This window comes from Aythya fuligula, chromosome 8 (genome assembly GCF_009819795.1).
Source record: "Aythya fuligula isolate bAytFul2 chromosome 8, bAytFul2.pri, whole genome shotgun sequence".
Taxonomy (NCBI): Eukaryota; Metazoa; Chordata; class Aves; order Anseriformes; family Anatidae; genus Aythya; species Aythya fuligula.
Window position 1 is genome coordinate 12,544,742 of NC_045566.1, and position 27,497 is coordinate 12,572,238.

General features: G+C 36.8%; 1 protein-coding gene across 1 annotated transcript in view; it reads right to left on the reverse strand.

Annotated features, from left to right (window-relative positions):
• The window catches only part of LOC116492195 (vitellogenin-1-like), a 42,478-nt gene extending 15,363 nt beyond the window's left edge, over positions 1 to 27,115 (reverse strand). Inside the window, exons 1-20 of the mRNA XM_032192751.1 lie at positions 27,076 to 27,115; positions 26,748 to 26,768; positions 26,373 to 26,524; positions 23,623 to 23,874; positions 21,273 to 21,434; positions 20,445 to 20,596; positions 17,599 to 17,749; positions 17,346 to 17,503; positions 17,067 to 17,232; positions 15,851 to 15,973; positions 14,149 to 14,367; positions 11,803 to 12,020; positions 11,620 to 11,717; positions 7,206 to 7,330; positions 7,019 to 7,120; positions 6,812 to 6,931; positions 6,350 to 6,539; positions 6,172 to 6,265; positions 5,870 to 6,055; positions 664 to 808 (exon numbers count right to left, since the gene is read on the reverse strand). Coding sequence (XP_032048642.1) covers positions 664 to 808; positions 5,870 to 6,055; positions 6,172 to 6,265; positions 6,350 to 6,539; positions 6,812 to 6,931; positions 7,019 to 7,120; positions 7,206 to 7,330; positions 11,620 to 11,717; positions 11,803 to 12,020; positions 14,149 to 14,367; positions 15,851 to 15,973; positions 17,067 to 17,232; positions 17,346 to 17,503; positions 17,599 to 17,749; positions 20,445 to 20,596; positions 21,273 to 21,434; positions 23,623 to 23,874; positions 26,373 to 26,524; positions 26,748 to 26,768; positions 27,076 to 27,115 — 2,874 coding nt within the window. The remainder of the gene's footprint in view (positions 1 to 663; positions 809 to 5,869; positions 6,056 to 6,171; positions 6,266 to 6,349; positions 6,540 to 6,811; positions 6,932 to 7,018; positions 7,121 to 7,205; positions 7,331 to 11,619; positions 11,718 to 11,802; positions 12,021 to 14,148; positions 14,368 to 15,850; positions 15,974 to 17,066; positions 17,233 to 17,345; positions 17,504 to 17,598; positions 17,750 to 20,444; positions 20,597 to 21,272; positions 21,435 to 23,622; positions 23,875 to 26,372; positions 26,525 to 26,747; positions 26,769 to 27,075) is intronic.
• Between the last annotated feature and the right edge of the window lie 382 nt (positions 27,116 to 27,497).

Here is a 27,497-nt window from a genome sequence, read left to right on the forward strand (position 1 = left end):
TCACCCTCTTTTCATCTCTTATCTGAAAAACCTTCAGAGTTGCAGGATGACAATGAAACCTGAAGAGGACAATGTATTCCTCACCTTTGTCAGTATTTTGTTGCATGAATTGTCATGGTGATGCCTTCACGATGCTGCCCATCATAGAAAGCCTGTAGTGGCTTTTATGGAAAGTTGCAGCTCAGGAAGTCCTTTCGCTTGACACACAAACTGCCATCCATCCTTGAATCAGGGTGCCTATAGGTGTTAAATTTGGCTCTGCAAATTGATCACTGAAGCATCTCACGAAATATTTGTGGCTGTCCAAGGAATGTAATGATTGCATGATGGTTGTAAAGCATTTTAAAGATTGTGGGCCTATCCTGTAGATGGCAGTGTAAAATTAATTACCAAAGCAAATGTTCTTTTGTGTCACATGTCTGTTGTGATCACACTCCAGATTTTAAAATAATGCTTCCATAGGGCTATGTGTGTTATTAGATTGAACCTGACTTATTCTGTGCAAAGTAGCTTTGGTCAGAGGTGAGTCGTACATTTTCCTATGGAGAAAAGAAATGGTCTCCCACTGATTAAAAGCCCCCCCCCAAAAAAAAAGAAAGAAAAAAAAAAGAAGAATAGACACTACACATATCTATAGCTATATATACATATAACTACAGTTACCCTGATGTTATCAGTCTCGCCTGATGCAGAATCTGAATCGAAGGACATCTTCATTATGTCAGGCACTGCTTCAGGTTGAAGAACTGGAGTCATCTTACTAGCAGCCAAATCTTCAATATTTCGTGTAACAGCAAATGTCTTAGACCTGCAGAATAAACATTAAAGGGAACCTGTATTGATAAAGCACTGCTGAAGAAAAATACTGAAAAATGCCTTATAGCACATACTCAGCAACAAGTATCTTACCTGGCAAATTGCTTTACAGGTATTTAGAGCATCTTTCCTGCTAGTTGTATTTTCAAGAATGGCTAAGAGTGAATAAAGACATGGACCAATCTTGGGCCAGATATCTCACAGCTAGGCTTTTGCAATGAAGTGTTGAGTTTAAAAAAACTGTACTTGGTGGGATCTCCCTATACCTAATGGTTTAAAGAACAACCCACTTAGAAGCTGGGCTGTGGACTATGCTATTAAATTTTTGAGACTCCTATTTTGAGTTTTTTTTCCTTTTAAAATTTTAAACTTCTGTGTATTCACTGCTAAACTTGTTTCTCACTTCCTTTAATATTATAGTTGGAAAAATACTGTCATAACTTCAAAAAATAATGTGAGGGACTGAGGAGCTACTGAATATTATTTCCTGTTTAACATTTTTAACCTCAACTTGTCAAATTAAGTGTCTCCAGCTTGATATAACTGCACTGGTACAGACCTGTGGCTTGGAAAGACATCACAGAGAGGATGTGTTGGAAGGTGAAGAGTGTACTTAGGTAAATGTGTTCAATACATTGGTTACAATGTTGTGGGGTCTAAGAGTATTAGTAAGGATTCAGGACAAGTAGCATAAGACTGAGACTCTCATGGCTAGATATCCTGATGTCCTGGCTCCATAACCTACATTCTTCACAGTGCTGTGACAACCATGAGTTTTGTTTCGGGTCACAGAAACATCTTGAATACTAAACATTTTTGACAGGTGAAAACCTATTTCCTTCAGCTAATAAAATTGTCCTAGCTCTACCTTATTAGCCATTTATCATAGCTAACATCCAGCTCAGAATTCCCCACATACTGTTTCTCACATATGAAGTTGATCTGCCTGCCCTGGGGCTTTTGTGGTCCATCAATGGCGGTGGCCTTTGTGACAGTAAATGGAAAGATGATCTGCAAAATGGTCTCTATTTTAATATGGTCCACACTGTACTAGCCTGAGCAATTCCAATCTAACCTATTTGAAAGATGAATTTGTATTCATTTGATAGTGCTCTCTTCCTCTTGCAGGCTCCTACTGTGCTGCGTGCACTGTAAAGCACACAATTGCACTTCATGTGGAACACCTCAATAAAACGTGTGTCACCTGTGGGCTTTGTTTTCTTTTCCATCTCTCTCTTTTTTTAGATAAGGACATGACAGCAACGCTCCACGCTGGGTGAGAGGAGAACATTGAAGAATGGAATCTGAAATAAAATATTCTCCCTAACAAGCTGAGAGGATAAAAGACAATACAAATCAACTTGCATTTCAGATGGCTCATCTGGGTGAAGGGACAAAAAGGGAAATGGCTTTTATTTTAATCCCATTCAATAATTCAAATGACCACTGAACTGCAGTCTGGGTCTCCAAGCAGAAAGCCCTGGGGTTTCTTTCCCATTTTTATTTTTTTAGGCATTTTTTATGCCAATAGTCTACTTCTGCCACCTAATGAAAGTAGAGGATCGATTCCTCCCTGTTGAGCACAGAGAGCCAACAAATGTAGCTGCATCACAGGTGACACATGTCAATGTCTGCAGAATCACACGGCACAGTAAAAATAGGCTACAGGAGCCAGCTCTGGTGCTTTAACAAGAAAAACAGTCACAAAGAAGGCCTAAAGCTATGGTATGAAAGAATCTGTTCTCTCTGATCCCAACACAAGGGAGAAAAAAATAAAAGGGAGAGTTTCCAATATGTATTAGTGTATTTTTTTTTTTGGATGAGAGAAGAAGCTGTGCTATAGTATAAGCCAAATTCACTGCAGGGGTAAGAGACAGCAATTCAGCTGTGTTAGGCCACTGATATTTCAGGGAGTGTGGCGTTACACATGGGGACAGAAGATCTCAATGTCTGTTTAAAACAAAAACAACAACAAAAATCACTGAAAAACTATTTCTCCAGGTTTTAAAGCACAGCATGACATCATATCCAAAGAAATAAGTATCAAGAGGCAATTTTCCAACCAGATCTTTAACTCTCTTTCTGCTGCGGTGAAATGAAAATGTTTGTCTTTCCTGCACATCATCCTTCTGACCTTGGAGCAAAGGTGTTACAAAAACAGAGGCTTGGACTGCAAGTCATTTCTCTCCTCTATCCCCAAACATGCAGCATGGTGAGCTCATGCACTACGTACACTGGGTCTTCTGCATTTTCCATTATATGTTGTATACATGTTGTGTACAGTGTTGTAATTTTGTAATTCAATCTTATAAATATGAAGCAATTTCTGCTTATCCTACAGTTAAAACAAGCAAAAAAGCCCCATGGTAAGAGCTCTATTCAAGATTATGTATATACTTCAGTAGCCTGTCATTATGAATATGTGATATATTTGCAAAGTGTATTCTTTGGCAGCTCTTCATATTTATACTTTAATCACAGGGCTCTAATTTTTCCTTAAATTTATTTGATTTTTACTTCTTCCTGTAAATTTTGTTTAAAAGTATTCTTAAACAGCCATCTGTAATATACCAAATAATTATGCTAAAAGAGCCTTAAAAATAACTATTATTCTTAATTAAATTTAACTTTGACAGAATTGAATTGAAATATATGCTATATATTCTCTTCATGGTATGATTAATTGTGCTCTGATTTTTGCTGTAAAGAAAGTTGAGTCCTTAGTGTACTTATTTGTCTTGGGAATACAATCTCTCTATCACCAAAGTTTTTGGGCTTTAATTTTTTTTTTTAATCGTTCACCTGAATTTCTTTTCCACTCCTGGATATTTATATACATCCCACAGCTGTGACTGGTTATAACCTGTACAGTATGTAGGATGTAACTGAACTAAACACTGTTGAAGACTGTTTACGTCCTGTGTTTGGGTGTGGGAGATGAAAACTAGAATAATTTTACATCCTGACCAGCTTCAAGGTACTACTATAGATAGTAACTCACTGACCATCAAGACAAGTGCCTAATACTAAAACATTTCAAACTGCTTACAAACAGCTGAAAGACCAATAGTTTTCTAGAACCATTTCTTTAAAAGGAGCATTTAAAGTTAATATGGGGAAGTGTCAGAAAATTTCTAAAATATCGAATTCAATATTTTATATTAATTTATATTTTATATTGAAATATTTGATTTTATATTGAATTCAATTAAATTCCTTATTTTTTGGTGGAGCTATGCAAAAGGAAGAGAAAGTCCATCTTAAACTAAGACTTTGGACAGAATGTATATACGTCCTTCCTCTCTATATATCATTCCTGGTTGTTTCTCTTCATACCTTTAAGATTTTACTTTGTTTGTTCTTTGACCTCCTCAGTGATGTGGTTCAGCGTTACATTCTCTAGTTATTGCTTTCCCTTCACTTGTACTCATTGCAGTTTCATTGCTCTGTGTGATTTCCACCAACCATTTGTTTTGTAACAGTGAACAGGAATGCTTTTAGGAGAAAAATTGATGGTGCTAAAAGTTAGCTAGTGAGTATTAGCTTTCTCATATACTTGGCATTATGGAGCTACTTCCAGCTGACAACTTCACTTTATAAATGGGAATACTGCAGGGTCTAGAGGAGGGCTTGGGCTGGAACTGGTGGACTCCTTGTCTATGATCCCCTATGTTTGTTACTGACTTGTTTTATATTTTCTGGCAATACATTTAACCCTTTTGTGGATGATTTGATTTCCCCTTAAGTCAAAAGAGGAAAATATTTTTTATTTTGGTTTGCCAGAAGGATCTTTCTGCTTAAATTTGTAGCTCTCTGCCTGAGGCTCTAAACTCTACAATGTCCAATATTCTCGTTCCAGTTCAGCATCCTTACTAAGTTCATTAATATCCGCTTTGTCCTTTCTGATGATAATTAGTGAGATCAAGTGCCCGCTGTCCCTGGTGACCTTGGAAGTATACTGTCCCGATATTCAGAAGAAACTGAACAAAACATTCACTCATGGTGCCACAGCAGTTTACACACAGCTAACAGACTCTCTGTGAATTGCTGAAACTCTCCCTCCTCTGTGTGGAGAACCTGATTACAATCATGATTGACGGAGCTGAGGAATCATAGCAGGGAGGAGGATGTGATGTCAAATACCTAATAGGTGGTTCTGTGACCATTGAAGAGCAAGGGAGAATAATGATTAGCTTCTGTGGTGGCTAAACTGAAGAGACCTGCATAGCTTCTCTGGGCCAGCAGCCATGAATGCTAATTGCAGATGGATCAAGCAACTGAGCTCTTTTGTTATGGCTGTATTCTTAGAGCAGAAACTTATTAACATTTCTGCAGCTTGTATAATAGCTGATTTCTATTGTCAGTGATGCTTTTTTCTTTGTTACGAATTTTCAGCTTGTCTTTCTCACTGTTTTTTTCGTGTGTGTGTATGAAGGTTTTTTAAGCTTTGGTCTACTGCTTTGATTCCTTGGACATACTCGTTCTGTTTCATCCCTCTCTTCACACTTGTATTTCCATCTGTTTTCATTTGTTTGGCATCTGGCTACAACAGTTTTCCATAGTGTATTGTAATTGCATACACTGATAATAAATCAAGTAGACCTAACAGGCAAGAAAACCAAATGGCAGCTACAGGGTAACAAGGGGTAAAAACACAAGAAACACCAAGTCCTCTGCACTTCCAGTCACCAAATGCAAATATGTATGGATTACCTGTTACAACTGATAGAATCCAGGTGGCTTATATTTTACCTAGTGTCTTCAACCCCAATATATATATATATTGGGATAGAAATTTTATGCCTTCTGAGTTTCAAATATTTTATGAATCTCAAAAACTGAGAAATGGTAATTTTCAGGTCAAGACCAGAGAAAGTAAAACATATTTTCAAGCAAATCTTTTGTAAATGTTCTTTCATTTAAATTCAGTAAACTACACTGATCACCCCAGTTACTCAAGCTGTTAGTCAAAGGCAAGATCCCTAAGCCAATGTTCCATTTAATTTGGAAACACTCTACAAGGCTACAAAGAAAGATAAATGCTATGACATACCTTACAGTAAATAGGTTAGTCTCTTCTTTACATGGAGGAATTTCAGCTTTGATACTTTTTTCCTTCATCTGGACAGTGGCAATAACATTCACAGGTACATGAGCATTAATTTTGGTGTGTGCTTCCAACCCTGCCTGGATCATGTTTGTGTTGATCCCAATTACAAAGGTCATATCCTTAGCCATGCTGAAAAGTTAGAACGAGAGGGTAAAATTATGTACATACAGCAAACAGCTGTTGAATTTTTTTGTGGCCTCTGTCACTTGGAAATATGATTCTTTCAATTTATGAAAAATATTTACCTTAGACTCATTTTGGATCGCAGCCTAATGTTGGCTTGCAGTAACTCAGTCAATCTGAAATCAGACCTTGGAGAAGGTGTAATCTGTGCTTGAACTGTTAGAAAGAAAGTAAAGTGTTAAAAATCCCCCCATAACCTGATAACCATGTTTGTGTTGCTCAGGTATTGAAATACTTTACCATTTCCTGCCACCTTTGTGACAGAAGAGTAATAGAAGCTGGTCTCCATTGGGAACCCAACACAGGTAGGCACAATATGACGGATCTCAGAGGACAGTAAAGCCTTGGTCCACTGCCTCCCTATGCCACTTTGAAGGTTACTGATTAATCTCTTTATTGAAGGGATTTTTTCATCAGGTCCATACCATGCCTGCAATTACAGAGTTCAACTTGTCTAAATAAGCTGAGCTTGAATATCATGATCTGTGTCATTAACTGTGCCTCAAGGGAAGGTCTGCCAGCAACGATTATAGCTAATCCTGATCAAAGTTTGAATTTATTTACCTTAACACTAAAGACAAAAAAATCTCTTGAACTGAGAATTTAAAAAAAGGGGGGGGGGAGGAGAAGGAAATGTGTGGAAGAAATAGTGTTTTAAAGCTTTTGGTGCTTATCTATCTGGTGGTGTTTTTGAAATGATACCTGCAATGCATTTTGGATGGTGTTTTTATCAAGTCCACCAAAAAACAACTCTTGGCCAAATATCTTCAAGTAGCCTGAAGCAAAAGGTTTGTCGCTCGGGAGTGCCTTCCAGTCTGAGAGCTGCATGAGAAGAGGAAGAAAGTCTGACTCTTCGTAACATTTGGCAAACCAGTCCCTGACAGATTTTCCTTTATCCTGATAATTTACCGTTTTCAGGATTTCCCTGAAGTCATAGTCAGTCTCCCAGTCCCTGTCAGGAGAGTAACCTTTAGCAAACACCTCCTGCAGTCCTTCAACTGTTATTCCCACCTGTGGGATGAAGCAAAATGTAAATGCCAATTGGATGATGGTCCTGTGAAGGTATGAGGGGCAAACTGCTGGTAGACTCAATTACCTCAAAGGGATCAGCAACTCTTCCAAGGAAATGTGTCCGCAGGTGGGATATTGCTGTTGTTGGAATTAAGCTGCCTGCATTATTCAGTACCAAATATTTAGCTGCCAGTCCACTCATAAGGAACTCTGAAGAGAAATAGGTAGTAAAACACAGCCCAGTTAGTATTTTAAAGCCACAGTGTGCAGATTGTATCAATTTACTAATTGCATAATACAACTGATACAGCATGGTATGAGAAAGGCCAGAAAACCCAGCTATAAACCTGATGTTATAAAACAGTCACAAACAGAATATTCTGTATTCTTGAACTGTTAAAGGGCAAAATTACAAGTCCCCTGCTCATTGCATGGTGTATATGTTATTTTTCCAATTGCTTCTGCTATATCCTTTACATCCAGTCAGATTCTATAATGCCAGTTTATGAAATGCTTTTACAAGACATCATTTAAGGCAACTTGACAAAGGGGATCAGAAATGAGAACAGATTTGCCATCCTTTGCTAATAGTTTAAGAAAAAGGGATAGAGATGGCCTGTAAGGACAGATGGTGAGGTGTAGATTTGTTTCCCAGATGACTCAGAGGCAATTTAACACACCTCGTTCCAAATGTTGTAGCTCTTTACATAAAATGAACTAATTGTTAAATAATTGTTAACTATTGGGTAAACTTCAAACAAACATATTTTTTGTCTATTTATCTTTAGATTTATCATCTACAATGTTCTTAAGTACAGATAATTAGTGCAGAACACAGTTATATGTTCTTCCTGATCTTGGCACAGCTTTATGCTGTCCTGTTTTCTGAATTAAAGTAACCCCAAGGCTTTTCCAAGTTTCCTTAAGTTTCAAAATGAACTAGAGTAGCACAATATGTAGGCATCCCTGTTGTGCTTCCTTTTTTCCAACCCTCCTTCCTTTTCTAATACTAGATAGAGGACAAGAAAATATTTATAAGAGTCCCTATGTTTAATTTCTGCTATCCTTGTGTTAGACATAGGCACCATATACTGATTAAATAGACCCTAGAATTCTAACAAGACCAGAAATCAGCATTGGAAATCCAGGTTAAATGCAGAGCCCTAGAAAATGCATACCAATAATTTCAATACCTGTGCAGAAATTACCGATGTATTAAGGAAATATATTTTCAAGTGTTTTCTAGAATCATAGAGTATCCTGAGTTGGAAGGAACCCACAAGGATCATTGAGTCCAAATCCTGGATTTGTAATGAGAGGGAGTGAGACTTTGTCCTCTTTCTAGAAAAGGAGTGATTAAATTCTCATAAATTATTTAGCCATAATTTGAAGACTAGATTACTGCTTGGCTCACAAATGTTGATGTTTACAAATATTCAGGCCCGTGTGATTTCTCTAGTGCCATTCTCTGTGTTTCAGACAAAATCTCACTAGTATGCTAACACCTTGTCATTCTCTTTTGAATTTGTGCATGCTGACAGAGGCCTGAATGATCCTTGGCCCTAGCTCACTAAGTTTAGTATCTTATGCTAAGTTTAGTAACAGATTACAGAGACTAAGTTTGATTTCTAATTTCTCAGGACAGATTTTCCAACTTTCCAGGTACTTGAGAAACAATCTGTTGGAAAGACAATCCACTTAGTCCGCAAAATCTGTATGAACTGACCTTTCACTAGGTCACCTTCACTCTCCTTCTGCATGAAGCTCCTGCGTTACCCAATGTGCTTCGCACTATCTGCCTACAAAATATGCTGTTCAGTAACAGCTCCTGTGATCAAAATACAAACATTTATGCTATCCCATAAGAGGCAATTTCCCATGGCAGAGGAAATCATTGGAGAACCTTCAGCAGGCAGCCAGGGAAAGACCAAAAAAATACCAAAAACAAAAAACAAAAACAAACAAACAAACAAAAAAAACACCTCACATTTATCTCACATTTATTTTCCAATTGAAAATAAAAAGCAAAATGGTATCACACTGGGACATTACTATAAACTGACTTTAGATCTGTAAATAAGAAGACTAGATTTTCTCCGAATGACTTCAGCCAGAGCAGTTTTATTGATACCTCATAAGAAATGTTGCTCATAAACGAGTAAATGATTAAACAAAATTCATCAACTTAAAGATAGTATTTTTTTTTCCATACCTTAGGCATTATGCATCTCTAATGCTCTAAGAAAATATTTACCAATGAAGAATCCTACTAACTCAGTGAGATGATGCACCATGGCCACTTCACTGTGAGAGTGTGATGACACCTGCATATATCTGACTAAATATTTTACCTCAAGGAAGACGGAAAGGAAAATCACTAATCAAATAACACAATCTTTAATACCTGGATATTTAATGGATATTAGTAAGCATATTTCATTATATAAATATGTAGAAAACCTGTACATACTGAGAGTCAGATTCTGTTAGTTCCCATATTAAGCAGTACCTGGGTCATCCATTTGATTTCAGAGGCAGTGTGCAGAACATGAAGCACTATTTGTGGTGGCCATGTGTGACAGATTCCAGATTAGAGGTATATTCAACTGACATTAGTACCCATCATTAAAAATTCAGCACCTAGCACCACAAAGAACTGTGATGCTGAGGGCACATTTTTGTTTTTAGCAAGAAAATAGGTACTGCATTACTGCTGTCACTATGGTAACTCTTCTAGAAGGAACTCATTGAAACATTTCACCCATGGCTATTGGTGACAAATCAAATCAGAAAACTGGAGGATGGAGCCTCCTCCCACACCGGTGCAATTGAGGATTGACTTCACTTAGCTGACTGAATTATACAAGTCTAAGAATTAAATAAGTGAGAAAAGGAATACGTGTTCCTTAGTCTTCAGGATAAGAAGTTTAAATTTCACATCTGCATTGTAACCAAATTTGTGACACTGGCATTCACCAAGAATTAACAGCAATTCAATTCACTATCTGCTGCATTTGAGGCTATAGCCAGAACAAAATAATCATTTCACATAGCCCTCTGCCAACTGCCCTCCTGTGTACTGCACCCTTCTTTTTCACTGTGCAAAAATACAGGCAACTTCATTTTTAAAGCAAAAGTAAGGAGAAAATGAGTACCTAAAAACTGAAACACATATCTGTTTATTTCTGGAAAATGTATCTCTCTATGAATGCATTTTAAATGGCACAAAAGTTCACACAGTGTGTATTATCTACACACTGTAGATATTATTAGTGTATTTCTTTGGGCACTCTCTGCCTCCATCTCTGAGGAAGCAAGCATGTGGTATTGTGGTTGCTGTGGTATGTATTATACTCAGTTTCATTATAGACCGGACTAAATGCTCATATAAAAACCATGAAACAGGGGAAGGGAAACAATAAGATCCACAAAAGTCTTCCAAAACCCCCTCCCGTCCCAAAAAGAAGGCAAAAGTACTTGCACACTTAGCACTGCAGTTTTTAGATGTTTGAGTCTTTTTCTATTGACGACTTTGAAAAGAGTCTTTATATGTACCAGTGAATAACAAAAGTGCTAAAAACATCTAAGTCCTTCTTTAGATAAACAGCATGTGTAAGGAGACTGTTCGTAGATATCATCTCTCCAGTCTGCCAGCTACATATGCCAAATCACTGAGGCTGTCATGGTCATTTACATAGGAGAGTTGCTTAAAAAATCCCTACTGGGAAGAGTAACAGAAATTGGAAATGGAAATAGGTACAATTTGGCCCAGAAAGAGATGTCCTCTAATCTGGTCCTCTCCCCCCTAACTGCCAATGCTCTTGATTTTTCTAGGTGACTCCCATTGATGTAACTGGTGTGATTCCAGATCATGCTCATTCCAGTAAAGAATCTTGGAAAGAGGGTGCAAGAAAAATCTTTAGACAACATGCTTGAGTTAGCTACTCATAGGTGCAATGACTTGTTACATCTGCCCGTTTTTGCTGTTTCACTGGGCACTACTATTGGGGTGAAGGGAATTTAGCATCATATTTGATTTCAGAAAGAGTTGTACATGTTCAGCACCAGTAGAAATTAATCCACTTCAGCAGTAATTTAGGTCCCTTCTGTTTGTTTGGTGCTGAACAATGGTATGAAATTGTTAAGCACCACTGAGACTATGGCATTTGATACAGAAACATGTGCCTCACTGGCTAATGAAAACAGAGGGTTAGAGCCCCATAAGCTCTCTGGTAATTTCATGCTGGCAGTGTGCAGTGCAAAATACAGAAGGACCTAAATACTCTCAAAATGGAGAGCCTGAGATGTATTTATTTATTTATTTCCACTGAATGTAGGAGAATATGGAGCAACAATATGCACCTAGCCACCTGGCTAGTGCAATTAAACTCTCATACTTTATTGTTATACTTCAACCTGCATATATTTCCCTAAAAAATCTTCAGGATGATTACTATGGGGCAGGGATGGGGGGGGGGGGGGGGGGTAACATATCTTACCTTTAAACATACTGAAGCGGAAAACCTTGCTGAACTGATATCCGGATCTGTCAAATTTGGGACTTAGTGCTCTGACAGCCATTCTGCAGGCAGAAGCCCTGAAAAAAATCAGTGAGCACATTAACACCTCAATTTGTCTGCAACAAGTTATTCATCTAGAGAAATGAGGCAGATTTTCCTTACATCACTTGAAGATCTGGAGCTGTGCTTCTACCCAGGGCCCTCAGGTGAGAGTAGATGAAACTTGCCACTTGCATGCTAGGTTCCTTCAGCACAGCATCAGCTAATGTCATCAGGATTGGAAGACCTGGCTTGGTTTCAAGCAAAACCACTGCAGCTAACATTCGAACCCGAGGATGAATTCTGTGATTCAGGAAAATCTCAAGGGTGATAGCCTGGACCTGAAAATAATAAATACTTTCAGATTTACTCTATATTTGAAGAGTTTTCTAGTAACCATTCATCATCAGTGAATCAACTCTTCTTCACTAGTACAGTAAAAATTTGTATTGTTTATTTATTATGGTAACAATATTCCTGGTTTCAGAGTTTGAGGGCAGGAAGGGGCATTATGGTAATGTATTCTGATTCCTACACAATCAAAGCCATAGAACTTCACTGGATAAGCATTACATCAAATCTATTGTCCCTTGTTAAGCACTAGCAAATTATATCTTCAGCATAACCAAGATGAAATGTAAGTAAAAGAGATTTCAAGAACCTACCACATATCTAAGATGTGATTTCAGTGATCACTGATCCCTACATATAAAGGTATACTTTATTTCTAACCATTTCTCCCGGCGCTCTTTCTACCAGAATAAAAAACAGTTTACTATCAATAATCTCTATGCCATTTAGGCAATTTAAAATTGTAAGCTTATGCAACAAATGTAATTTTCACAGTACTACTTGTGACTGATGTGTTTATCGTGTACTATATTTAGTATCAAGACTAATTTTGTACTGGAACCATACACTTGCACGAGCTGCACTGAAGTGTTTGACCTCAACATCAAACAGGATGGAGATGGTGTAACACCATCTGACCATCCCTGTGTGAAGTCCTTTCTGACTGGGACAGTGCATATATATGCTCTCTTCTGAAATATCTGATTGAGAAAACTTCAACAAACTTTGCAAACACCCTGAATGATGTCATTAATTTGACTATATTGATTATCAGATACCAAGTGTGAAAAGGATGCAATAACTTCCTTCTAAATGTTACTAACTTTTCAAATTACTACTTTTTCATATTAAAGAATAAAAATGACAGGCCATGTGTTAAGTCTGTTTAATGCAAATATGGGTGTGTAGCTGGTTGTAAACAAGGGATTAAACTGGTTTTGAACAATGCAAAATCCAGTCATAGTCATTAACCTGTTACAGATCAATTTTCTCTAAAGTAAATGCATATAAAATAGTACTAAACAGCAGTCTGGGTCACTTGTGGAAAACTGGGCCAAAGGGCAAGCAGACATACAGCATTGTTTCCAAACGCCAAATCAGCTTTTTCCTTCCCTTGCAAATCTAATTCCTACCCTTGCTAGTCTCTCCATCCCCCCACCCCATTTTCCCTGTCTAGCTCCTGCTCCTAGCTCTAGTAAATGGTTTCTTTATTCTTTTGCTTAAAAGCATACCCTGGCACACTATTGTCTGTGGATCAATATGTGTACTCAAACTGGGAGTCATAGGCAAAAAAAATAATAGTAGAATGGAAAAAATGATACAGATTAGTAGGAGAATAGTTAATGAAAGCCTTTTATTTTACTTTTTATGTTAAGAATAGTCTTATATAAAACAAACAGAAAAATTCAGTATCAAGAGAAAAAGCTTGAAAATGTAAGGTTTCCTTTTAGAAGTGGATTGCTTTAAGGTGAAAATGATTGTAAAGTGATGTCTATGGTAGATGAGATTATGCCTGTGTAGCCATTGTATGTGATATTGAATCATTATCTCGTTCAGGGACAAAAGTCACATTTAGTAAATGTTCTGTTTATGACTTAAACCCACACAATGTCTGTAAATTTGTAATTAGGATGCAAACCTCTAGTATCTATTTACAATAAGATCTGGTCTTGAATTACGATTAGATGTGACACTCAGTATTAAATGTCAATTCTCTGAAAACCTTGTTTTGTGGTTCTCTCACATACCAAAGTTGAAGTAGCACTAAACACATTTTGGTCAATAATTTAGCTTTCTGTCTAATGTCCTTGGAAAATAAATGTTTGCAGTGGAAATACTGATTTGTCTTCAACAACAAGGTAATGAATATACCCTTTTAATGGGATTTTTGCTGCTTTCTGAAATAGTAGAGGTTAATGTCAAAAGGAATAAAACATGATAACTTAGTAATGGTGAAAGAATTAAAAAAAAAAAAAAAAAAAAAGCCCAAAAGATATTACAGCTATGTTCGGAAAAAAAATAAAATCCTGCTCCCTTATCTCCCTTATCCCCCATCATTGATTAGCAGCAATGTGTTGACTTACTGTAAGTACAAAAGAGACTGTATTGTTTCCTTACCATTTTTGGGTCTCTCATGCCTATATTTTTCAGGGCCATCACAGCAGTCGTATGGACTTTGAGCGGCAGATCTGAGGCACCAGCTGCATATCCAGGCAAAAATTTCTTGATGTGCTTGATGCTGGCTGGATGTCCCACATTTCCAAGGGCTTTCAAGGCCAGAGAAATTTCTTCTGTGTTAGACTTGCTCAGTGCCTCTCCTGCAAAGCCATGGAGTAGCTGAAAAAAGAAAACAAATCTGTTGAGTTCAATTCCAGCTCTTATCTATACTCCATTCCACAGCCTATGTTTGAGGCTTGGCTTTGATAATTTCAGTTTGTTCAATTCACTTATTTTATTTTATTTTTTAAATTCTTTTTTATGTTCATGAATAGGACATTTTATTCGTGGAAGTATAGCCAAGAAAGCTGCTATGAACCACTTCTTCATCATTATGCCTTAAACTTATCTAGTAAGATTTTAAAAGACAAAATTAATGGATAGATTCTAGTTCCCACTGTTTTTCAGGGTGAGTTGAAAACCCAAAAATAAAGTCCTTTGAATATCTTTGCCTACTGTTTGAAGACAGGTGCAAAAATGCAGGTATAATTTAATCCTTCAGACCCTCAAATAAGATTCCTGAAGAGGTATGGCTAGTGGTGGTGTCCTTCAATATATCTGACAGCAACTTTTTAGTGTGGATTAATAGCCAGGAATGAGATCATCAGGTCACTTTACAGCCTTCCTTGTAAGCAACTGGATCACACATATTTATGTGGCAAGATTAAAAATAGTTGTCTGAAGACTGAATATGAGAAAATATCCTAGCAGGAAACTTTTACAAAGAAAAAAATAAAGCTCTACAAAAGAAACACAGATGTTATAGAATAATTTCAATATAGTTCCTGTATTTTAAAATGCATTGAATGAGGCTACATAGACATTTGCTCTGGGAAAGAACTTCCATTCCCTGGCACTGGGTTTCTTAGATTTTATTACCTCAAGAGCATTGGTTGGAATTGTAACACAGGAAATGCATGTAGGAATATCAACCATGCCTACATACCACAGGAAAAAATCATGGCAGGCACACAATGTATTGGGAAAGCCCTGTTTTTGCTGAGGGTGACGGAGTGGTGATGGACTGACCAGTGTTCTAGATTGAGAAAACTTATTTCTCCCTCTCTATGACTGCCAGTTCGACAACCTCTGTAAACCATTACATGCACACCTAGAATGGCAAAATGTTATTTACTGCCTATTTAAGTTGTTTTCAGGCATGCTGAGTAAAAACATTGCAGAACAGGGATGTTAATGCTGCTACTCAATGCCTTATACTCAATGTGGATGATTGGGCTCTGTTTCTGCCTGGAAAATGTCTGAGCTACACAACTTTGAGCAAAACCCTGGGCTTTTTGTGTCATTCAGTTTATATATCTGTTAAGTGCTTATATCTAGAAGTATTTCAGAACAGTGTCATGGGACTTCATTATTAATTGGCAATAAAGCACTCAGAGATACTTAGATAGAAAGGCCATGAATTATATGCAGCTTCTTCTCACTCTCGTCTGTTAATCTTAAGATAAAAATGCTGTATTTAACCAACTGGGGTTCCTTTCCCCAAAGGAAACAATGTACTTAAGTGAAACACAGATTTCTGAATAATGAGGAAAGAACTCAAGGCTTAATTTTTCTTTTAAATGATACATAAAAATTTGGTTACCTGAAGACATTCAGAGCAGGAGTCTGATGAGGAGCACTGTTTGTAGCACAGTGATGCATAGCTGAGATGGCAAACCTTTCCAATTACAGTACTTGAGCGTGGACAATGCTTTTTCACGATGAGCTGGGGAGAAAGAAGTTATTTGTTACTACCATTATTGAAAAGAACAGCAGTATTAGAAACAGTGTTTCTACTGAATACAAGGCAATACTAGGCTTTTTATTTTTATTTTTATTAATGGATTTATAGTTATTCAGTGAATATTACTGTATTTGACAATGCAATCATAAAGTAATTCCAAGTAACATCTGTAAGGCAGATATGTTGCTTTTATAGCATTTCGGATTTAAAATTCGTATAGACTATAATCTGAAAGGAGGAAATAAACCAGTTATGAAATGGATAGGTTATTAATTGGGTACACATTATTCAAAAAGCATATTTAGGTGTTTTATAATTGCTTCAGCTATAGATACAAAATGAAAAATTGAGATCTGTTGTGAATGGAGTTAAGTACTTTGGGCAGACAGGAATATTTATATAAATGTAGGAGATGATGGGAGGCAACAACACACTTCTTTGAATGGGAAGCACAGCATTACCACACAGCAATGGCCAGGCTGTCTTGGCTTTTACAGCTGGCAAAACTGTCTATTCTGATATTCATGGTCTTTACTGAGGATAGGCAGAGTTCAGTATCTGCATTTGAGGGCAGAATTAGACCGTGCAGAATAGGAAAAAAAATGTAAAAATGATTAAACCTCCTACATGGGCTCTACATTGGCATAATTCCCTTGATTTCAATAGATTTGCTCTGATTTATAACCATCCTGCCAGGCCAATCAGGACGAATACATGGATATAACAAATATGTATTTCTTACTCCCAGTCTTTGTAGACACTCTGTTAGAGATCCAATCTGATGTAACTATAAAGTACATTTGGACAAAGGAAGACTAGAAACCACTGTTTGCAACAATAACCTCTGTCACTGGGGGGTATTTCACTCTTTCTTTCCAGTTTTATTCTGGATTCATTTTTGCCCTTTTGATTTGCATTCTCCTCCCCTCAAGACACTCAGGAAATAAACTCCTTTCAGCTTCGCTAGAGGATATAAACCTTTATATTTTCAAAGCCTTTGCAATCTTGTCAAAGTAATAAATACAGCAGATGCTAAAATCAGTAAAGAGTGATTTGAGTGTTTAAAGAATCCTACTGTAGCTTCCTCCATCACGTCCCGAGTTGGTGTGCTTGAGTGCAGAGCCACGAGCACTGATTGAGCCACTTCCCAGTTGGTGAGCTCCTGTTTCTCCATTTTATGCCTCAAGAACCTGAGTGCATGGTGACTGGCCACTGCAGGAAGTATATCCAAAAAGTAGCGCCTGGAATGTGAAAGGCAAGGACCATTTTCCAGATCTGTACTTGAACACAATAATTCCAGATGGCCTCCAACAGAGTTTATCAGTAGAAGATTCACTACTTGTATTGTCTGTACCTGTACGCTGGTCGATTTGAGAACCGTTTCCACACTGATTCATAATTCTCCTCATTTGCAGCACGGAAGAGGTGCATAAGCTTGAGGGCTTTGGCTGGTGCATCACTGGAAAGCTGTTCATATGTGGTCTCTACTAGGTCTTGCAGGCTTTCTTCTATCTGCAGGAAGATTAAAATGCATGAAGCTCACATGCTGTTTCCCACATGCACTGATTCTAATATCCAGCCAAAAGTCTGTCAGAGGCTAATTTTACCTGGCTTTCCACATCTTTTATTTTGAATAAGTGGATGGGAAGCTGAAGCAATTCACTGCCAAACTGGTACTGAAGTGACCCACGTTTTTGGAATTCTTTTGGTGGGACCTCTGCCATGTGCTTTTGCACATCAATCAAGGCAAGTTTCTGCCTGGAATAGAGGAAACCAGAGAGATAACATCACAAGATGCAGGGTACAAACTACAAACTGTTTCTACCTCTCCGCATTGCCATGCAGCTGCATTTTATTAAAGGCTTTGGTTATTGAGGGGTAAAGATATTTACAAACAGATGTCATTAGGACACGATGCTCAGAACTGTACTCTGAGAAGGTATTCATTTACCCAACAGGGCTCAGATCAGAGCCAGTCTTTACTTCAACTGGAATAACACAGCTTGAGAATTCAGGGAAGAAGTGGGAGGTGAGAAGCTGTGGACTGAAGAAAATCACAGAAACTGTGTGTTGTGTCTTAAGAAGTAAATTAAGGATTAGGGAAAAATAACCGGTGGGAAAGGTTTTTTTTTTTTTTTTTTTTTTTCCCAGAAATTATCACTTAATTTAAACCTTTTAAGATGTTCATAAAAGCTTTCACATGTCTGTGCCTCCTGGATGATTCAAAAGGAACTGAAAATTGTTAGATACAATAAGAAATGTTACAGTTTTTTATTTGCACTATTTCTATTTCCTCCCCATTTTGCCCAGCAAGCTGGGGGCTGCAGAAGATAAAAGGTTCTCATGAAGTTTCAAATTGTATTTCCCAAACAAAGAGGGACACAAATTCAGTGTCTTTGGAAAAGTACTAAAGTTTCTGGAAACTTTTCAAAGAGCACCAAACTCCTATCCTTTGTTATTTGGAATAATTCATATGAGAGACTGTCTTTGTAAACATTTGCTGTCTGTGCTCAATATTCATCTAAAGAGATGCATCCTGTGACACCAATTACATTTAAAATAGGTCATTTAGGACATTATAATAAAGTTAGGCATTTGTATTTAATAACTGAAAACATTCCAAAAGCAATATTGTTGTACTACACAGTATCTCAAAAATCTCTGTAGATAATTGGCTCGTTTATTTTGGAATCTCTATGATGAACTCCTGTATCACCTTTTATCTACTCCTTCTGTACATATTACAGATTGGCTGCAGAAAATATCGTATAACTACTTTCCAGACAAGCCACTAGAATTTGAATAGAAATAACTACAGAATCAGAAGAGATTTTTTTCTCTCTTAAAAGTTTATATAATATTGTTAAAAAGGCCTTTGGATCAGAAAGTATAATGTCAAGTACACTTTGGCAGATTTAACTCCCTTTTTGAAAATGTGATGGATCTATTACGTTCTCATCTTCATTGTTTTGGGAAGGGATATATCTTCCTAGAATAGATGGGAAAATGTTAGACTCCAAAAGGAAGAACAAATGAATACTAAAGATAGGATTTAAATGGTGAAACAAAAGTAAAACCTCTCTTGGCTTTAAAAGGTGCTGTAAGAGTCTTATGCTGAACAGGTCTGAAAAATCAACTCCAAATGTTTTAAGTCTTTGATGCTAGATTTTCTATTTATTTAACACAGAGTGTATTGCAAAATTAACATCTGAAAACTAGTATGACACATCAGTATCTTCCCAGCTACCTCTGGCCCTTTCTTCTGGGCAATTCAAGAGATCATGCAAGAGAAAATGGGGAAGAATAAAGGTACTATTTCTGGGGGCTCTGTACCTGAAGAAGAATAGTAAGGATGACAGACTGTGTAGGCTTGCAGAGAGTGAGCTTAAATCAGCACTGACCCCAGACTAATGATCACTCACAGCAGCCTATAATTTCATAAAAGTACCACAGCTGTATCCATCTTTACCTAGATTGCATGAGAGAATAAAGTTGCTTTCATCTTTACTGTACTTTTTTGTTTTGGTTAGCCAAACTGAAAATATTTATCATATAAATTAAGTTAATCGTTTTTTTATTGACATGAAATTTCTGATGTTGCAGTTTCCAAAAATGTATATTATACCAGTAGATTCTTACAGAAAATGGAGCAATGCAAGATTACAGCAGTTCAAGAGTGGGATTAAGGTATAACTTCTATACAGTGACATTCATTCATAAAATTATATTCAGTTGGGCTACCCTGTCTATCAGAGTTCTCTACTAAAGCAGGTAACAAAACCTTTCAATGGATTATTTTGATGCAGACAAATCAAAATAATTAAAACACTGAAAGTCTGGGATCTTGAGCAGAGGCTTAATTTCTTAGACAACTATGTTCTCATTTTGCCCCAAACTTGTTTAAAAATCACACATTTTTACATGTATTGTTCCCAATCTTTTTGCAATAAGAAACAATTTCCTATCAAGGAACAGTTTTGGTGCAAGATTTGCAAGCAGCCCACAGTACTTAGGAAGTATATCGGAATCCAAAGTCCTATCTAGCTTTCTTGTGAACTAGTCTCCAGGGTCTCTTACTGCATTATTATTTTCCAGGGAACTCTCTTTCAGTGAGTAACTGTCTTTCAAAGTATTTTACTGCAAATATATTAGTTCACAGTTTTTCAGATGGAATTACATTTGTTTTGGCTTTTATGACATAAATCAAATATCCTTGAGAAATAAAATAGTCAAACCCTGCCAAGTTTAGCTAACAAAATTTGGATAGTGATGTGCATGTTTCAGATTTACAACTAACAGTGAAGGTTGTTTTTATGAACTGTTTGGGGTTTTATGTAATTAAATACTGGCAAACAATAGACCGTGGAAGTAAAGGATTTATTTCAGTTATGGAGTTTGACCAGATTACTGAGATGCTGAGTTAGCTGCTGAATTGAAGACATATGTACAGTACCTTGCTTCCACTATAACATTTCCTCCTGTTATCTCATTGAATGGTGCAAACTGGTGTATTTCCTCGACATCAGCTTGTGTGATTACAGCTTCATTACGTGCATATTTAATTTTGTAATTGTAAGTAGCAGTTGCCTGGGAATTCTTGTTTCCCTTTATAATGAAAAAAAGTAACAAAGAACATAGAAAGTCATTTAACTTCTAAATTCTGTGCCTAGAAGCTATTACATCACCCACTTCAACCCACTTACTTTCCAGGCTGTTTTGCTCATTGACCACATGAGCACTTGATGTAAATTCTGCCTGTACACTTCCATGGGAGAGGTCAGGCACGCTGCCTGGCTCTGTTTCTTCTACTGCTAGTAACACTGCTAAGTGTTAACTGTTTTTTCCTTTTCCCAAGTGTAAGTCATTGGTTATTGCCTTGGGAAGGAGAGACGCTTGCTGAGCAGAGCAGCAGTAAAAGCCACACAATTTATTATTTCAAATACAGGATTATAATAAGACACAGAAGTATCTATCCTGAATAGCAGAAACCGGATTTAGCTTTTTTTTTTTTTGACATGATAATTAATTTATCAACTTATGTTGATAATTAATGGTTTCCAAGCCAGCCAGCTGAGGTATATGCATATTACACAACAGTCTGCACCACAGACCTCCCCTGCTCTGTGGATTTCATTTTCTTACAGGAAAAAAAAGTCAATAGATATAACAGAACTGACTCTTCTCTCACTTTGGGTGTTACAAAACATCAGATAATGTGGATGCTAAATGGCTCTCTGCATATGAATATAAAATATGTAAACATGATACTGCTCTAATTTACCTGCTGGCAGGTCTGGCATGGATGAGCGTATGCTGAACCTGTGACCACTTGGACTTTCTCTTCACAGCTGTTCAGGTCCTTGGATTTGGTCACATAGACTAGGTTTGCTCTCTTGTTTTCTTGAATTGCATATGTTGTGTTACAAATACCTCCGATCCCAGCCTGGCAAAATAGAGATAGTGATTTTAGAAGTGTACTCCTCCACAAAGCTCCATCAATTCCTCACATGGACTCTACTGTTTAATTCTATATTTTCAAAATTCCTGATCGGAGTGCATGCTTTTTTATTCATTGTACTGTCTAGAAGGAAAAATGGGATGATCTGTACCTTCATTTCCTTTTTCCCTTTCATTTCCTTGTAACAGCTTACCAGTAAGCCAAACCAGACTTTCCCTGAGAGAACTAAAACATTTGAGAGCTTCCCTGAGACAAGATCTGAAGCCTGAGAAAAGATGGGTAGTGATTTCCAGTTAGAGCTGTTGATTATGAAATATGATTTGAGGAATATTAATAAAAAGTGCCAAAATAATGTGATCAGTCAGAATGAAATCTCAACAGCAAAGTATTTTAAGGTTGGAGACGACATTCTGCCCTTAAAATTTGCTTTTATAGATAGCTTAAAAATGCCTATGGAACAGACCTTGGAATATCAGATGATCTGTCATGATACAAACAGCAAGAATTAAAAAGAATTTCAGGACAGCAGAGTTTTGATTGTGGGTTTTCTTGAGTGTGCAGTTTTAGCTCAGATCTGCAATAATATTTCAAGCATATATATTTATAAGAGCTCTTAAATCTCCTTCAGTCAGTGAGGAGATTTTGGAGAGGAAAATATTTGATTGCATTTTAGGAGGAAGGGTTATTTTCATGATTTTTTTATTGTTATTGATAGCATAGCCACTCCAGAGAGCAGCTCTGGGCTATGTCAGAACAGCAAAATGCTCATGTGATGGTTGCAAGGCAAGTCATATCCACTCTATCTTTAATTTAACAGCATTCCTGAAGACACAGTGGCTCTGGTAAGGGCTAGGAATATGAACCCACATGCAGGCTTTCCAAAAGACTTGTACTCTGCAGATACAGGTATGGGGCTCCTCTGCAGACTTCAGGGTGAGGTAGAGACATTTAAATTTAAAGGGGAATGTGGCTTGGTGGGATGAGTTAGCCTTATGCATTACTGGACTTGTAGGGTTATTTAATTCACATCTAGCTCAGATATCTTTGCCCTACACCCTGTAGGCTGTGAAGCAGACTTGCTCAGCTTAGTCCTTTAAACCTGTGTGCAGCTCATATTTGGAGACTAATAATGCTTATCTTCCTTTACAGAGAGAGTTGAGATTGTCAAGCAAGTGTGCCAATGCTCATTAATCAGTTGCTGCCTGAGAAAAGCAAAGAAAACTTGGAAACAATTTTAGGAGGCAAAGTTACATATATAGCTCAGCTATGAGAATGGGACATATTACTAACTGAATTAGAAAGAATGAAGATGTAAAACTAGATATGAGAAAATAGAGCTGCAGAACATGCGACACCACCACCTGGGTTTTTATGTGCAACAAGCAGCATGATATTAAATCATGCAGTTCCTTTCTGAGAAAGAGCTCCACTTACATAAAAATACATTTTAAAAAAATTAGTTATTCTGGTCTGCATTTGCAATAAAAATAACATGAAAGTATAATAATTTCAAGGTTTTTGCTGATCTCTGAATCAAATGTAGTCTAATCAATGTAAATACGGTTTTGGAAAAGCCAAACACATTGTAATTTCTATGGCGAATAGTAATATCAGATGATTTACCTTGACTAAGATATTAAAACCTGAAAAACAGTGGAAATTCCAACAGAGCATCAACTGCAGCTGTCAAATCTATTACAGTAATATCATAGCATATGTACTGTTTTCCTTTTAAAAGAGGAGCTAGAAGATATTAAAGTATATATGATTGGTTAAAAAGTCAAATTGCTGTTATTTTAGCTTTAATCTTGTGTTGCAAAGTTTAAGCCTGTTTTAATACAGTAGTCAAATTTTACATAAGCTTCAGCTTTCACAGGAATTTACTTTTCTTAGAATTGCAAGCCAGAGTTTGTAAGGGTCTAATACTGCAAATGCATTTTCTGAAATACTTTGATCAATCAGATTAAAAATTTACTGTTCTGTCTTCCTGTTTAGCTACAGCTCCATCAAATATTGTTCCATAAGAATAACCAAATGGTTATTACCCTAGCTTAGGTGTTTCTTGGTATTGAAGTTTTTATCAGGGATGAATTCAGAAAATATAGTAGAAAAATCTGAAAATAAGGCTTATTTATTTGTATAGCAACCACAATGGCCAAGATAAAATGCTCACCTCCTGTAAACTGTATGAATGCTGCATCTTCTTCATACTGAGTTCCAGCATGTTCAGAATCCCTCTGTAGATATTCAGACTGTCATCTGAGACAGAATCAGGAGCCATGAGGTTTCCAACGTGGCCACTGCTATACTCAAACTTGATGGGATTACTAAGTTGTCCAGTTAGTGCCTGAGTCAGTTTCAGCGATCGAGAGAATGAACTTGTAGGCCAGATGCCATTGTACTCTGCTGCTTCGATCGAGTGAATCTAGAACAAAAGGGGGAATATAATTCCTCTTTAACTTTTTCATTTTTTTTTTCAACACATGTAAGCAACTAGAGTTTTACTCACTTCAAAAATACACATTTAAATAACATAAATTCTCTTCAGAGGGAAAACTTGCAGTTGTCATTTAACACAGTTCATACAAATATACATATTTTTTATATATAAAAGGAAAGAGAGTAATGCAAATGACTGTGACATTTCCACAGTCACTGCACTCTGTTCTGTTTCAGAGATAATCCATATTGCCAAAGGTTGACTTGTATGAAGAAATGAGCCAGAAAAGAACTGCATGAATCAGGTTGCTACCCAAAAGTAGTATGGAAGATCTGCAGGAAATTGCAGGAGAAAGTTAATGTTGCATAAAGCATCATTAACTCCTGTTGTGAACTCTGTCGTCTCTCTTTCTGGGGTCACAGAGCACAGACAGCAGTCAGAAACTAATAACAACATGGCTGCTGGGCCAGCCAGATAGTCATAATTAGTTTGAGCAGTGGATAGCAGATTACAAAAATTGTCTTTCCCTACATGTTTTGCAGTGGTGCACAAGAGCCGAAGGCTCAGGCACTGGCCCAAACCCTGCTCCACACATCATGCTCTAGCTTCAACGTGGGGCACATCCAAGCAAGTGGAAAGTTGTGCTAAACTGTGCATAACTTGAATGATTTCTACCCCATGGGAATGGGGCATGTTTAGCTTGGTTTCTCAGAGGACTCTTTCCTCCTATAGATTTTGACAATTTAAAGAGACTCATCTCTGACACTTTAGGCTGGCAATATGATGCAAGATGCAATTTAATTTCTCAAAAAGCCACACAAAGTAAATCCTCATACAGCAAATCGTCAGAGACTGCACTTTCATATTTATTTTTGTTATTGGTGGAGATCACTGCCAACCCCAGTAACTGAAGTTTACAGAGGAGGCTGTTACAGAGCAAATCCCTCATGCTGCCTCTTGGACATGCTTCTGGCATATTGCATTTGGGCAGGTTTGAGACTGCTCTGCAGGGTCAGCAGGCAGTAGTTTTCCTGAGCCCTCAGGGTCCAGGCAGGACTTACGCTGTCTGCTCAGTTTTGAATACAGCTGGCAATTCCTACTTGTGGGTTTGCGATGAAAAAAATTGTCAGCTGGAAACTGCCCAGGGACCACAGCTTTTTACTTAGGCTGAATATGAACTAGTAGGGTACAGATGAAAGATTAATTCCCTGAACCATCCCTCCAAACCGTCTGATTTAAATATAACAGCAGCAAAATAAACTTCTCCAGGAGCAGAAGGGAATAAATGTATTGTTACCTTTCACTTAGGACTTGCCCCAAAATCTTGTGCTTTTTTTTCTTTTTTTTTTTTTTTTTTTCCTTTCTCCCTTTCTTACTAGGAAGTATTTATATTTGAAACTGAAACTTTTTCACAAATGCTCTAGGGCAGGTGAACCAGTGTTGGAAGGTATTAGGGAACAGGAGTCAATTTCTGGTGAAGACTCACCCCATCATACCAAGAGCCATTTCAACATGTGTTCTTGTCCTGGCCATGGGGCAAGGATAAGAATTCTGCTTGCTCTGTGCCAGGGAAGTCTTCTACTCACCAGTACAGATATGTGACCCTTATTTCCTTTTTTTTTAAAAAACAAAACAAAACAAAACAACAAAACAAAAAAAAAATCCAGCTATTTGCAAAGGTCATGGAAAAACAATGTTTCCTGTCTAGCTCTATTATAATTTGAATTTATAAAAATACGTAGTACCAGAAGGGTAATTCAGTCTGAAAGGCTACAACATTTGCAAGCATTTATCAGACAGTCACCAGTCTTTTTAATCTGCAGTTTTTCAATTTGCCCAATAAAAGCTTTTAAAAAGATCATTTTTCTTCCACATACACAGAAGACTAAGTAGAATTTGTGTAAAGCAATTGAGGGGGGTGTTTCAATACATTCATTAGAAACTCGTATAGGCTTCTGTTAAAGGCAAAAGTGTTTCTCACATAATCAGAACTCTTAGTAATTACTCAGCATGCAGTAAAAATATACAATTGAGGATGACAAAGGATGTCATTTGGGACCCTGCAGAAAAAGAAGCTACCAGATGACATTAATTATGCTAAATATTGAATCACATCCAGCTACTGTGGCGTGTTTTATTGCCTTTCGTTTGCTGGTTACGAAATCAGTTGATTAAATAATCCTAGGTTGTACAGTTTGGAACAATTGGATTGATCCAGTAATAAATTATTGTGCATTTCAAATTACATTCCATTGTCTCCCTGACCACAAAGCAGAAGAAATCCTTCAAACCCAAGGTTGGCTTGAGCTGAGAATTACCTGGCAAAGTGCAAATAGAATTTAAGGCACTGCATAAAAAAATAATAGTGTTAGTTACATTCTGCCTGAGTAAGCACAATATATGATGAAACTTAATTGCTTCCCAAAAGCTTAAAAAAAAATATGAAGAAAATTTTACCTTTCAAATTGAATACATTTTCTTACCCTAATAAGACAAAGTTTTGGCCCAATACCACTAATTTCCACTTTACTTTTTATTCGTATTCCAGCTCTTGCAAGTCCTTTCTCTGGAAGTCCACTGAGAAGTATACTTTCATGGTTATATGTATAAACCTTGTTTTCACTGAAATCGGGTTCTGCAAAGAAATGTTTCCCATAAAATGTTACAGAGATTGTATAGAACATATTAAGATAACTGTATTAAAATGTATGGAACAAAAAAGATGAATTTGTTCATTTTTTTACTGTACCTAAAGAAAATTAGCTGTTGTAAAATTGTATTAAACATTGATATACTTTTCAGATTCTATTTTGAATTCACTCATTATAATTATAGTAGCTGATAGGAAAATTACTTACGGTAATTAAGATGCTGGCTCCCTGAAAGAGAAGGAAAAGAAAAAGAGTAATGAAATGACAAAGCAAAAATAACCCAAAATGTTAATGTATTTTAGTATGAAAGACTATATTTCACCTTGTTCATATGGTATAACACTTTCCAATTAATTTTACTTGTAACTCAACATATACACAAAAGTTTCTTTTTATCAAACAACAAAAAATTTGTCATAAAATCATTTTCTAAATAAAATTTTTAAAGCTAATTTTTGTAAGTGAACTGTACTTAGATTCTGAAACCTCTTCCTGAATCTGTTATTAAGTTCATCAAAGCAGGTAAGTTACTTACCCACCAGGGTTAAAAGCAGGGTTAATATCAAGCCCCTCATGATGGGGATAAAGTAAAGGTGAACATGCTGGGTTCCCTTTTATAAAGGCATGTGCTATCACATGCCCCTTTTGGCAAGTTGATTTGACAAATAACTGCATTTTAGAAGGTGTATTGATCAATCAAAAAATAAACATCTCTGAGGGCAAGAATGCTGACAACTTCAAATCACCTCATTATTTCAACTAACTTTCTATGTGAAACAGAAATTTTGTTTTTGGAATATCTTAATTTTTTTTTTTTTTTGTCATGTAGTTAATAGTTAATAAAAGAATGAATAAAATACAATATTAAATCAAAATAGTTCCTTAATATAACTTTCTCCAGTCTTAACTTTGATGTCCTGATATTTTTTACTTGCTAAGGATCACATTTTTGGAAAC